Source organism: Mauremys reevesii, linkage group 13 (genome assembly GCF_016161935.1).
Source record: "Mauremys reevesii isolate NIE-2019 linkage group 13, ASM1616193v1, whole genome shotgun sequence".
In the NCBI taxonomy this organism is placed as follows: domain Eukaryota; kingdom Metazoa; phylum Chordata; order Testudines; family Geoemydidae; genus Mauremys; species Mauremys reevesii.
Genome location: NC_052635.1, coordinates 1,021,882 through 1,036,737, shown reverse-complemented (window position 1 = coordinate 1,036,737; position 14,856 = coordinate 1,021,882). Strand labels below are relative to the sequence as shown.

Below are 14,856 nucleotides of genomic sequence, written 5' to 3'. Positions count from 1 at the left end.
AGCAGACTGCCCCGGGCCAAGGCTTCCAACAGAGCTAGGTTGAGAATAGTAATTCTGTTTCACAAGGAGTTCTGAAGTTTGGGGGAGGGGTTACCACAAATAGGAACAAAACCAAAATTTGAAATCTCAAAAATTCTCTGCAAAACAGAATTATCATTCCAACCCTCTCACATAAAAACAGTATAGAGCAGGCCCAACACTTTCTATTGCACTCTGTAACCCCCTTTTCATGGTTATCTAGCTACCTAATCTAGTATTCAGACTTTCTTTGAGGTTCTCAGTGGCAATCAAGAACAGAAGGGTGAGACTGTGGGAGCAGGGATGTCATCCCCATCCTCCTAATGTTCTCCTCCTCCATAAAACACCTCCCTTCCTGGGGCCTAAAATCTCTGCACTCTGACATGAGCAATGCCCAGGGAGTCCACATCACACATCGTAAATCGAGTCTAATCAAGATCGGTTGAACTGGGGTTGGAGAGTTCTGTTCACATACATCGTCAAAGTAGGCCCGGATCTGTTCGGTGAGGTTTTTGAAGGAAGAACCAATGTCCTTCTCTTTCAGCTCCTTCAGGACTTTGGCCAGTGCTTTCATGCTCTCACCAATCACTTCAGAACTGAAAACGTCATGTAAGGCCCCGATCAGTATGTCCAGAAGAAACTTCTTGTATTTTTTCACCTGTACAAACATACGACATTAAAGAAAACTTATCACTGATCACACTTCTAAGAACTTTTCTTTAGCAGTTATGAAGCTGTGGGAATTTCATCAACCCTCTCTCCCTCCTGAGATCTATAGCTATATTTCAGACCAGGTGCTAGCTACAATGAGCCAAACTCGGTAACATAATACACATGCATAATCCTATTATTAGATTTCTAGTTACTTAGATTCCAAGGCCAAAAGGGTTCATTGTGATTATCCGGTCTGACCTCCTGCATAACATAGAACTTCTCTGAAATAGTCTCTGAACTAGAGTACATCTTTTAGAAAAACATCCAATCTTGATTTTAAAATTGCTAGTGACCGAAAATCCACCACAACAACTTTTGGTAAATTGTTCCAATGATTAATTAAAATTACTATTAAAAATGTACGCCTTATTACCAGTCTGAATTAATCTAGCTTCCTTTTTCTCCATTGAATCTTGTTATACCATTGTTTGCTAATGTGAAGAACCCATTATCAAAATTTGTTCCCCATGTGAGTAGTTATAGACTGTCCTCAAGTCACTCCTTAACCTTCTCTTTGTAAAGCTAAATAGATTGAGCTCCTTGAGTCTATCACTAAAGGTATATTTTCCAATCCTTTGATAGTTCTTGTGACTCTTCTCTGAATCCCCTCTAATTTATCAGCATCCTTCTTGAATTGTGGACATCTGATCTGGACACAGCATTCCAGCAGCACTCACATGAGTGCCATATTCAGAGGAAAATAACTTCTTTACTCTTCTTCAAGATTCCTCTATTTATGCCTCCAAGGATCATTTCAATCCTTTTGGCCACAACTTCGCATTGGGAGCTTATGTTCAACTGATTATCTGCCATGGCTCAAGTTTTTTCTCAGCATCATTGTTCCCTGGGATAGAGTCTCCCGTCCTGTAAGTATGGCCTGCATTTTTTGTTCCTAGATGTATACATTTACATATAGTTACATTAAAGTGCACATTGTTTGCTTATGCCCAGTTTACCAAAGGATCCAGCTTGCTCTGTATTGACTGCAAAAGGTGACTAGGGTATGGGAGAGAGCAGAATTTGGCCTAGTGCATTGTGTGCAGCCTCTGTAAACTCTGAGCAATTATTTCCCTTGGATTCTCTACTTATGTTGCATCCTATTCAGTATTCTCTCATACCTTCACAGGCGCCCCATTGACTATATTTCCCAGGCCTCTTACAGCCATCTGACGGACAATGCTGTTCCTATCCTGTGACCTTTCTTCCAAGATCATAAGACACTCTTAAGCAACTTCTTCTCCCTGAGCGTGGGATCAGTCATTAGCTGAAATAAAATCAACATGTCCATTAGCACCAATATGATCCTTAAGATTGGGAATAGAATTTGAGCCGGCATAGAATACACTAAAAACAACAAGGAGTCCTCCTATAGCCACAGTCTTGTGGATACAGACTAATATGGCTACCCCTCTGATACGTGGCACATAACACACTAACTTTATCATTCCACACAAATGAGAAATGTCTTAAAAACATGCAGCTTTCCTTTTGGGCACTATAATAGGGATCCACTCACCTCTTGAGAGCCCCTTAGTGGCCAGGTCTGGTACCACAGTCCTTTTCTCACCCCTGGTGCACCCTGCCAGCTGACCTCAGTGAGTCTTCTGTGGCTCAGGCCTCTGGCTAAGTCCCAAAGTCCAAATGAACCCCTTCTGGGCTAGTCAAGAACAGTCCCATTGCCCTCACTAGGGTCTCCAGCCCCAACTCTGGGTCCTTGAAATTCTGCCCTTTGTTCAAGCTCTCCGTAAGCATTGTCCCCTTCCTGGGGCTTATGCCACTGTAAGTGGTAGGGGATCCAAGGCCTGCCCAAAACTCTGGGTTCCAAACCATGGACCCTGTAAACAGTAGTTAGGCACCGCTTGATTTCAGTTCATTGTTGCTTTTTCCTACCAGCCACTTTTAGCTTCACCCTCACCTCAAGGTTCAAGTTCTTAAGGACTCTCTTCCTGCAAACCCAACTTAAGCAAATGCTGCCAGAATCAAACTCTGGCAATCCCTGGAATTTCTGTGGCCAGAGAGCAGCATCGTTTCTTGCCCCTCCAGTTCCTGGCAGGAACTGACCTGCTAAGGCCCTGCAGCTCCTTTTAGCTGAGCCTGATGGGCTCCGATTGGCTGCTCTCATGAGGCCTCTCTAGACAGACCCAGATTTGTGGCTCTTTTCCTGGGGCAGGGTGCAGTAGGACCATGGGGCCTCTTGTAAGGAGCCTCAAAGCCCAGGAACAGCCCATCCCAGGCACAGATCGATTGTTTTCCTTAGAACCAGATGAGCCCCTAAGATAGTTACTTAGCATAAGTGGAAATATGATGCAGATGTTAGAGGAGGGCTGTAGAAAGGGAGGATGGTCAGCAGTTAACACACTTGTCTAGGACTTAGGAGACCCAGGTTCAAATTCCTGCTCCCTCAAAGACTTCCTGGGTGACCTTGGCAAATCACTTAGCCCTTCTGTGCATCAGCTCCTGCCTGTAAAATAGGAATAATAGTGCTTCCCTACCTCCCAGGAGTGTTGTGGGGATACATACATACATTACAGAGTTTTGAGGTACTCAGATACAATCGTCATGAGAACCTAAGACAGATGTGAATGTATTTGTATGTTGCTTGTTTTATAGTATTAGGACACTAGGTTCATTCCGAAGATCTGCTGAGTGAAACCAAAACCAGGAGCTGTTGGTTAGTATCAGCACTGGGACTTGGCAGAAGAGGTCCAGTACTTCAAACTCTGTCTGTATCTCTCTCAGCCAGCACCTGTGGTTGTGTAGCTAGTATAGGCAATGACAGCAATACAAATATCAGCGAGAGAATGACTCCGAAAGGTAGAATGAAGTTCCTTGTCAGGTTTCCATATAAAGGGGGAACCAGTCTACTATCTAAAATGACAGTTACTCCTATGAACTGAACTGTACAACTCCTTAAAGAAAGGCAAACAGACAATGGTCTAATGGTGAAACTGCTCTTGGAGCCCTGTGTCTTACCTGGGCAAGGAAAGCTGTGCCGGTGACTCGGAAGTTTTCCATTGGGGAATTCACCCAGGGGAGGAGGCTCTGGATGATCTCAAGTGTTATTAGTCCAAATCTTAGCAGACCACTGGAAGGCAAAAAACCGCTTATGGGGTCGATTGCACACTTCAAAAACTCAGCTGCTCTGAGCAGACAGCTCTGATATCTATGGGTGGGAGCTGTGTGTTTCCACCCAGGGCACCCCCCACAAAGCTATAAACTGGAGGTTCCCTCTCAGCCACTCTATTTGCTACTGATTCCCAAGGATAAAATCATGCCTCTTAGATCTCTTACCTCACCAGCAGACACACTCCCTCATGGTGAGTCTGGGGGTTTTCAAGCAGAATCCATGTTTTCTGCGTCCTGAGCACTCTCACCAGTCTCTCATTCCCAGCTTTAGAAAGCACAGATTCTAACGCTTGGACAGAAAACCTGGGGAAAGAGAGGCACAGAACTGCAGCAATCAGTAGGAAGGTGCAGCCTGAACAGAGTCAGGAAGCCCAGGTTACTTGTCAGGTCTGCTGTTCATCGACAGTTCATCCACTGGCAATATCCTGGACACCAGTGTCCCTGGAAGGACTTGATGCCAGGAGGTATGTTTCTGTCTCATACATCTCATATAACTAGTTTTGCTAGGGACAAAATTTTGCAGTCATTTTTCACTTTCTGCAAGGAGTATGGATACTAGCAGAGTACAAGGATATAAAAAAGATACACGATCAGGACCCAAAAACTGGGGGGCATAGAATGTGGTGATCACTAGTGGATATTTTGGGGTTGTATCTCCAGATATGATGTGACAGAGTGCTGAGGGTATGCACTTGAGTCAGCACTCTGGTCACTATTAGTACTAATTCAGTTCCTTACAGAAAGCCTGATTGGACAGAGGTGTAGCTGATTACGAGGTCAGATTGGGGCTAGTGAGTCATGGAACCAATCATTCCATTAACAGGGAAACTGTATAAAAGGACATGGGCAGGAGCCCTTTGAGGGAACAGACAGAGAAAGAAACTTGGGTGACCAGATATCCCGATATTTGGGGCTTTTTCTTATACAGGTGCCTATTACCACCCACCCCCTGTCCTGATTTTCACACTTGCTGTCTGGTCACCCAAAGAGAAACAGAAAGACAAAAAGCTGGGAGAGCCTGACAAAGTGAGCTCTCTGAGTGGAAACACCTTCCCCCCATTTTGGAGAAGAGTTTAGAAAGTTGAGATACAAGATAAAGGTGCTATGTATTGGTAGGGGGATTAAATAGACTTCACGTTGGTGTTTACAAGCAAGAAAGTCTCAACGTGGTCTGTGTTTGTAGAAGATGTGGGGGTGCAACACCCCTCTCTGTCACAGCTGGGGGCTCATCAGGGATTTCCCTGTTATCTATACAAATGGAGAGCCTGCTGGAGAAGCCGGGGTAGAGGTCTGGCAGTCCGGGTGATGGAGGGAACACACTGAAATGGGTGGTGAAGCATCAAGGAGAAGTCTAGAACAGGGGTTCTCAACCTTTCTGTTTCTGAGCCTCCTCTCACCTCAACAAGCTATAAATACTCCATGGCCCACTCCCAGGCCTCTGCCCTGCCAGGCATCAGAGTTTGGGGCTCCTGGCTCTAGATTTTAACTCCACAGGGTGCAGGGGCTGGGGCTTTAGTGCAGGTGCTGGGCCTCAGGGCTCCAGCCTGGCTGGGCTCAGAGATTCAGCTTTCTGCCCTAAGCCCCAGCTAGTCTACTGCCAGCCCTGCTTGGCGGACCCCCTAAAACCAGCCCAGTTGAGAACTGCTGGTGTAGAAGACCCCACAGACCTTCTAACAATCCCACCAGGCAGAAAAACAGCCTTTGCTTGCCTGGTAGGTTTAACAGCAAAAGAGCCTTCAGGAATTTATACAGGAACAAGCCCAGGTCTGGCAACAACTCCTCCAAAGTCTGGCAAGTCCCGTGACAGGAAATGGAAACCAGGCACAGGAGATCAGACTCTGTAAAATGGGACCTGCGAACAACCCTGATCTGGTTTTGGTTACTCTTAAAGGAGCAGCGGTGAGACCTCACAAGGACAGAACAATGTGGGCCTTTCGACTGACACCCCATTTAACCGGGGAAGCACATATATGGCTCTTAGTGATTAGCGGGCAAGAGATTAGGGGCGTGATTAAGGCAGCCATGCTGGACGAGGTGGGGCCTGTCCACAGAAAAGTACTGCCAGAAATGGAGAGTTGAAAGATGGATTGAGGATTAGGCCTCTGTGCATTTGCATAGAAATTGATAGATTGGTCGACTCACTGGTAAGGCCACATACTCAAACTGTGGGGAGATCATGGACTGCATGATTCTGGAAGTTTCTTCAGAGTCACCCTGAGCATATCTGAGTATAGGTTACGTGGCACCAGCCAGTTAATCTGGACCCGCAGTTAAAATTACAGAGGAATTTGCAGGCGGACATTCCCAGAGTGAGTCAGTGGTTTAAGGGGCTAAAAGATCACTAAAAGATTGCCATATGAGTCTCAAATAAAAGCTCATGTCACCAATATCATTGTGAAACACATCTACAGATGCTGTGTAAAGAGCCATGTCTATGCATTGAAAATTACATTCTTATGATCTGTGTCTAGGGACTAGTCACCAGGAAAGGTGAAAAAATGGTTTTCTTTAAGGCAAGAAATGTTTCTCCATCTGTTTGTTTACATGTAAATTAAGCATGTAGGGTTCACATTCAGTTCAGGACTGTGAGAACTTCAAAGAAAGAAAAGTAACAGGAAGGAGACAGGGGTGGGGACCCAATTTTGGGGTACACCTCAAAGGTTTGCTCTAGTATATTTGGGGGACAAAGAAGACACCCTGGCATCTTTCACTTAGGAAGTAGATGGACAGCGAGACGGACAGCGGGGTCACTATCAGGCTTGGTTGAGAACGTTGGGCGAGAAACATCTTTAGACAGGAGGTTAACCTGTTGGGTAAGTTTAGTCTCTAGGACCATGTTATGATTTCATTTGACATGTAACCATTTTTTGCTTGCATTCTTTCTCACTGTCACTGGAAATTCTGTTCTTTGACCATCTCTGTTCTTGTTTGCCCTATAAATATATCTAAGTGCTGTGTGTTTTGCACTATAGAGTATAAGTAATAAAGTATAAAGTATAGAGTCTAAAGTATAAGAAGTAAACTGGTGTGTACTGTTCCATAGGGAACAGCAGGCCCGGTAATTCTGTGGGTGTTCAGTGGATAAAGGTCTGGACACTATACGGAACGGTCAGAAGACTCGGGGGTTGGTGTGTGCCTATCACTAACCTGTACAAAGAGACTGGGGTCTGAGGAGGCCTGGATGGCAGTGCTTGTTTTGCCAGAGCCTGGTCATTTTAGGGAACTGACCCACAGCAGACACAGACAAGACTTCCTCACTCTAAGGGCAGGCAATGGTAAGGTGCCTCATAACCCTGGAAATTCCTGGGGAGTGTCACACAACTCTATTGGAATTCTTTGTTTCTCTCCCTTCCTTCTAATTACCGGCAAGGGTTGCCCTCAGTATGTTGTTGGTCTTTTGGAATAGGCTCCAGCTGCTTATCCTTGGCAAAGGCATCTTTTGTCCTGAGGTTCGGCTGACCTGCTGCAGGAGAACAGGAAACAACTCTGGGAGCAGCTCCTGCACAGCTTTGCTCGACTGCTGTGCTGACACCACCTCAAAGATGGCACATGTTGCCTGAAAGGAGAGCATGGTAAAAAATGAGATCTCCTCCCAACACCATCACATCCTCTTCTCCCCTTCTGATATCAGCTGTACTGAATTTTCACTTCTGCCGGTAACTTGAATGACTGCAAGCAACTCCCTTAACTCGTGGCTCAGTTTCCCACATCTGTAAAAATGTGTATGACCTACCAAGGCATGTTGTGAGTCCTAAGGAATATTTGCAAAGCACTGTGAGCAACCTGGTTCAAAGACTCTCTAATTGCCAGATGTTATTAAGTAAATCAGCCACATACTCTAAAACTGCGTATTTGTTCCACAGACAGCAGAGCTGGACTCAGGAAACAGTACATCAGAGGAGAAGTGCCCACACAGCAATATTCTACCACACTTCTAGCTTTCCAGCAGCAGGATTGTCACAGGGCAGAGGAAAGCCTGAAAGGCGTGTCTGTCATCTAACTTACTGAGAGAGGTTCAGCAGCTGCCAAATGCCTGTCAGTTTCAGTCTCTGAGGTGATGCTTTCTTCTTGGCTTGTTGACGTCTTTATTTTTCTATTAGGACCTGTAGGACCTGAGTGGCAAGCAAGGGTCTCCCCAGAGATCTCCACAGCTCACTGGTGTAACTGCAATTTAACAGAAGTTACATGTGACCCCTGGACACTTTTGTGGCTCAGACTGAATGTGTCCTATTTAAGTAAAGACCAACTTTTCTCCTTGCCTATGAGGAGAAAGTTAGGAGCACTGTCCTCCTTTAACGCTCCTCCTGTTTAAATATTGAGTTTCCAGTTACAGAACTAGGTTAAGTGACCTAGTCTTACTGCAGCCTAACCATTAATACTAGACTTCCGAAGGACAGGACACAGAGCGCCAATCTCAGTTCCTGTTTTACCACTTCCCAGTAAATATGGAATCCTAAGCATGTGGCTCCCAAAGATCCAGGGTTTGGAAGGCAAGTGGATGAAAGAAAAGCCACATTTCTACTAACTGGACATACAATTATGAGAACGAATATTCATGGCCATCCTAGTTCCCCTTCACAAAGGGTGTCCCTACCCTCTGTTTGCCAGAAGCTGGGACTGGGCAACAGGGGATGGATCATTTGACAGTTACCTGTTCTGTTCATTCCCTCTAGGACATGTGGCACTGGCCACTGTCGGAAGACAGGACACTGGGCTAGATGGACCTTTGGTCTGACCCAGTATGGCCGTTCTTATGGTCTTAGATTCCAGCACTGATAACTGATAACCCAGTTGGGGACCTTTAAATGAAATGATGGATCTGCTTCCAGTCCAGTTTTAAATCCCAAGGACAGCAACTCTATTCTAGCAGCCACACCCTGACCGATACCAAGCGGCGGTCTGATGACAATATTGGCCTATTCTTTATCATCAGCCAGGGATTGGACTTGAAGCTGTCATGCTACCAGGAAATCAACAGCAATTGCTAATTTCCAAAGTGAGGTCAATTCAGGTGTCTAGAGAGCCAGGCCGGTTCCAGGCACCAGCCCAGCAAGCAGCTGCTTGGGGCAGGCAATGGTGAGGGCAGCACATCTGGGTCTTCGGTGGCAATCGGCGGCTGGTCCCTCACTCCTTCTCAGAGCAAAGGAGTAGAGCTGCACATCGCGATCGCAGGGTTTTTTTATTCCCCGCCCTTTTTTTGCTGCTTGGGGCAGCAAAAGCCCTGGAGCCAGCCCTGCTAGAGAAGTAGATGTTTCTAACAATACACTCCAGTTATACCAGTAAAGTTAGGTCTTTAGGATGTCAAAGCAGTTATGAATTAATGGAAACAGAATGACACTTAATTTCTCTCCACACCCCACCTTACCATGCTCTTGGACCTTCCTGGAGAAAGACCCAGGCTATTAACCATCAGGAATTATCCCAAAATGTCTGCTGCTTAAATAAAGCCCTACATCTCCCAGCAAAGCTGTGGGATCCATGTTTTACCAAGATGAATGCAATAGGTAGCGGTATATACCTGTCCATTGGCAGATGGTTGCTGAGTAGGCTGGAGATCACTGCCTCTAGGTGATGGTGAGCTAAAATAGACACTGCCTCCAGCAGGAATTGCCTCAAGCTGCCCTCCTGGATAGTAGCCATGTGGCTATATATTATATCCACAATAGCTGGCACCTGGAAGGAACAAAACCAGAAAGAAATGTCCCTTTTTCTTTCTCTCCATTCATTCTACAGAATCAAAACCTTTATTTACACATTTGCTGATTTTTTAGAAATTCCTCAAGAAACAAACGTTCAAATATGTCTGTGTAACTTTAACCCACAACAATTGCCCACACTTGGCTGTAAAAATTAACACTGACACACACACATACAGCGAAACCCCGCTATAACACGATGATCAGGGTCCAAAAAATTGGATCGCGCTAAATGTGGGGTCGCGGTATAGCAGGTTTACCATTTCAAGCTGGTCAGTTTCAAGCCGGTCGATTTCTCTTGGGCAGAAAACTACTTGCATTTGCGAACTGCCCACCGCAGTAACTGAAAGGGTGGAGCTCCAGCAGCGGGAGCTCTCAGCCATGCGGTGAGAGAGGGAAACACTTGGGGAGAGCAGGGGAGATGTGCAACGGGCAGAGGAAGAGAGAGGAGCAGCTGGGGAGAGAGTGGCTCTTCTCACCAAAAGGGTAAGCGGGGGCAGGTGGGAAGAGGCAGTGGGGAAGGCACATTCCATTTTTTGCTTTTTTTTCCCCTTTGGGGGCACTCCAGCCCCTCTCCCTTCACAAAGCTTCTCTCTCTCTCTCTTTTTTCTCTCTCTCTTTTGCGCTTCCGCAGCGCTCCAGCTGCTTTTTTTTTTTTGGCCTGGGGCGGCCGGAGCCACTTTACAATCGTGTTATAGCCGAATTCGCATTATTACGGGGCGCATTATAGCAGGGTCAGGGGCGGCTCTAGCCATTTCGCCATCCCAAGCACGGTGGCACCCGTGGCTCCGGTGGACCTCCCGCAGGCGACCGGCAGAGCACCCCCGCGGCGTGCCGCCCCAAGCACGCGCTTTGCGTGCTGGGGCCTGGAGCCGCCCCTGAGCGGGGTTTCCCTGTACATACCAGGTAATTTAATGTGGTGGTGCCCAGCTATGCATTAAATAAACCAGCTGGCATGCACAAAAGAAGGCTTTGCTTGCCCAGATTTTGCAGGTGTGATTTAAGCAGCCAAATGCAACCATTTGCCTCGAAGGATGCACAGTTCATAAACAACCACAAGCACAAAATATGCAAGTGCTTTAAACAAAGTGTGCAAATGCCTGGGACTATGAACAGGTGACGACCTCTCATTCATTCCTAGCCCTTCACATCTTCAAAACACTGTGCAAACGTGGCAGTTCTGCTGCGAGGGTTCCCTGTCCTGAGGCCTTTCACCAGCCTTGATAGAAGATTTGTGGAGTGCTCCTTTCATCTAGCCCTAACGCACTGGGCTCCAGAATAAGGCATATAAATAGTGGATCCCAAAGACACTATAGTTTTCTCCCTCCCTCCTTCTATTCTTAAAGGGTACGTCTACACACTAAAAAAATCCCACAGCAGTGAGTTTCAGAGCTCAGGTCAACCTGGGCCTGAGGGGCTTGCACTATGTGGCTAAAAGTGTAGCTGTTCCTGCTCGGGCTGCAGCCCAGGCTCTGAAACCTGGCAAGAGCTCAGGCTCCAGACTCACTGGGAATGACTACAGGACTATTTTTATCCAGGTAGCCCTTAGCCATAGGCCTCCTAAGAACTGGATGCCTCCAAGTGCCAGTCATTCTGTCTTCTTGTCTTTTCCCAGAGTCTGTTTCTTCAAGCCTTTCTTGGCTGAATACTGTGGCAACAAGCCAGACAAATAAATAACCAACCATCTTCCTTTTCCCTTGGATTCTCTCTGTCTATTGCTATTGATTCTGCCGTTGCCTAGTTTAGGGTGAGAACAGAGATGGAATCGACTCTACGTCCGAGGGGGAGAAACAGCAAGATTTTTGTTCATTACACATGAGGGCAAAGATCTAAAAGCCTCGAGTTTAGGCAGAAAACCTCTCCAGTTTCCCGTTTTACCTTATTGAGCATGGCATCTCCACACTCCTTCAGTATAACCTTCATCCACAGTCCAGCTGCCGTGGCACAGGTGGGGCTGGCAGACAGCATACTTTCCACTGTGGCCTCAATAAAGGCTGTGGCCTGTTCTGGGGGAAAGTACTCACTAACAACCTGGGAATAAATCAAAAACAGGAGAGACTGCAATGATGTTTGGCTCCAGCACTTGTAAAAATGGAGGCCTAATTTCTCTATGGAAAAAGATCTATGCATCAGCAAATTGCATCTGACGAAGTGGGTATTCACCCACAGCTCATGCTCCAATACGTCTGTTAGTCTATAAGGTGCCATAGGACTCTTTGCTGCTTTTACAGATCCAGACTAAAACAGCTACCCCTCTGATTAATTAACAATTTGTTAATTAGCCTCATGTCCAGCTAGCCATTTGGGATTAAAATTCTCTCCATAGTCTATATACTACATTTTTGTATTCTACACTAATGAGATCAGGTTCGAGGCAAAGCTTCTGTTGCACAGTTAGCACAACATTGTACCGGATATGCAGGAGGTAAGTTTCCAGTTTGTATTCTCTTAGATACACTGCATCTTTTTACAACATATACAATGAAGTCAAGAGAGGCATGCTCACAAATATAGGCAAACCCACAAGGTGACAGAATGAAGACTGGATGGGTTCTCAGCTTGATGTTCCACTAATACAGTTTTTTCTCATGGATAGCTGGATAGGTACATGTGTGTGCATCTGCGTGTGCATTTTCATGGGCTTGCAACATTCTGTGGAATCTGGATTTTACATGGCATTCATGGCACACATCTATGAAAAGCATCTTGCTGGTTACTAGCAACGAATGCCCCACACCCACAGCTTGCTCCAAGTACAGAAAGGCATCATGAAAGTGTAAATGTAAAATGAAGGGTGCCTGGTCACTAGAACATCCACACAAGTTTTTTGAGTCAGTTACCCTGGCCATTTTGGAAGATGCCTGAAACAGAGCCTCGGGGTCCGGAGCTGCTGTTAGTTCGTCACGGAGACATCTCAGCTCCTCCTCCGCTGACCCCAGGTTCATGGGCTGGCCTGGAGTGGAGAAAAGGAAAAAAAGTACTGTAACGACTAATGAAACTGAACCTCTACTGCATGGATATTCATACAGGAGGATCCATGTGCTAGGCTGTTATCAGCATAGTGTAAAATCTTGGCCCCATCAAAGTCAATGGCAAAACTCCTGTTGACTATAATGGAGTCGGGATTACACCCTAAATGTCTGAAAGTTAACAGTAGTGGTATGTTATTGTGACTGATACAGGATTGAACAAGCATCGTATTCAGCTTGGAGCAGCTTTCTGGGGGTGTCTGGTTTCAGTAGTGTCTCTGCTCTCACTATTTACATCTAATCTCACATTCAAGTACAACTCATGCAGGTAGATGTGAGGTTCCAATGTAGAGGTGAATCCCTCCACCAAACTCTCAAGATGGGGCTGGACAAAACCTTCGGCAGGAAACCCATGCTCATCCGTCACTTCTAAACAATGCTGGGATTTCTATGTTGTACACTCAAAGACTGGAGTCCCTTATTCTGTTTGTGAATCACCAACACTGTTTTTAGGACTGATTAATAATAATTAGAAATAGGGTCACCAGATGTCCCAATTTTATAGGGACAGTCCCAATTTTGGGGTCTTTTTCTTATATAGACTCATATTATCCCCCACCCCCGTCCTGCATGAGTTTCACATTTGCTGTCTGGTCACCCTAATTGGAAATGGCCTTAAATAATAACCAAGATCTATCCCATTAGGTGAAAAGAACATCCTACTCCAGGGGTCGGCAACCTTTCAGAAGTGCTGTGCCGAGTCTTCATTTATTCACTCAAATTTAAGGTTTCGCGTGCCAGTAAGACATTTTAACGTTTTGAGAAGGTCTCTTTCTATAAGTCTATAATATATAACTAAATTGTGGTTGTATGTAAAGTAAATAAGGCTTTTAAAATGTTTCAGAAGCTTCATTTAAAATTAAATTAAAATGCGGAGCCCCCCGGACTGGTGGCCAGAACCTGGGCAGTGTGAGTGCCACTGAAAATCAGCTTGAGTGCCGCCTTCGGCACCCGTGCCATAGATTGCCTACCCCTGTCCCACTCTTTCACAAAGGGGAAAATGGCCTACACTTACTCCAATAGCTTTGAATGCTCATGACAGAGGGCTGCTGCAAGAACTTTTTGTTTAAAGAATTATTCCAGGAAACCCCTCCAATACAGCCAGTGGCAGGGTAAAGAGAATGAAAATGTTTAGTACCAAGGGCTTGTTTACATGGAGAAGTCAAGAAAGCTAATCAAATTCATTTTCAAACTGCATTAGTTAAACTTCATTAAACACCTCTGGGGACACACTTATTTAGAATTAAAGGGGCCTTTTTTCAGGTTAGTTTAATTCATGTAATTCACTTAAATTAAGAAGGGCCATTTTCATTCAGAATCAGAGCATCCACACGTGTTTAATGACACTTTAAAATTTACACCTTTAGTTCATTTGGATTAACTCTCCTTAGTGTCCCTGTGTAGAGAAGCCCTAAGGAACTGAGCAGTTATCTACCTGGTGCAGACCATTTATTATTTGTACAGTTCCCAGAAGTGTGCCACACTCTTTACATGTCATAATCGTCTCTTCTAATGAGCTATTTACAAGATGCCCACCACTCTGTTATCTAAGTGCCAACAGACAGGACAGAAAGAACTAGACAGGCAGAAAAATGGACATTACAACAGTGAAAGAAGCTGAAGAATTACTTATACCTGCTAATGGTCTCCTCACCTTGTATACAGAGAAGGCAGCTGATACAGTCAACCACCCACTGACGAGATGTGGCCAGTGAATCACAGCTGTATGGTGCTATTGCTCCAATCAGAGATCCAAACTGATGAAAAGTTTCCTGAGTCTAATTAAAAAAGAATGAAGAATGAACGTTCTCCAGCTGTACTAGACTTCACTTGCCATCTTTATTGTTGATACCAGTCAGCTCTGTGTTTTTGGGGAACCAGGGCACAGTATCTAGCTTGTGTGACTCCTGAAGGACACCCCCAATTCCCATCTCTGTTTGAACCAAAACCGATCAGAGAAAAGGCTTGCAGAGAACAATGAAGGGTTTGGGGAGACACACCTAGATGCCTCCTGACAAGGGTGACAAGATTAAGACATCTCCATTTGCATACAGAATGAAGAACAGAGACAACTCTCTAGCCTCAACTGCATGAAAGATGGAATAGGGATTAGCATAAAGAATGAAGAACAGAGAACCGCACTGAACTCTGGGACCAGAAAAGCAGGGACGCATTGAATCATGGGAATCCCTGCTCCAGATGCTAATGAACCTACGCCTGCACACACTCAGCTCAGCAATTATCAGACCAATTCTAGTAATAAATCTTTGACT

General features: G+C 45.5%; 1 protein-coding gene across 1 annotated transcript; it reads right to left on the bottom strand.

Moving 5' to 3' along the window:
- Window positions 1–1,942: 1,942 nt before the first annotated feature.
- On the bottom strand, window positions 1,943–9,417 carry LOC120380710 (maestro heat-like repeat-containing protein family member 2B). Its single transcript, XM_039498657.1, has 4 exons — window positions 9,377–9,417; window positions 4,024–4,161; window positions 3,706–3,817; window positions 1,943–1,996 (listed from the first exon to the last, which is right to left on the bottom strand). Exons 1-4 carry the CDS (start codon window positions 9,382–9,384, stop codon window positions 1,943–1,945), a joined length of 312 nt encoding a protein of 103 aa, XP_039354591.1. The 5' UTR covers window positions 9,385–9,417.
- Window positions 9,418–14,856: the final 5,439 nt, after the last annotated feature.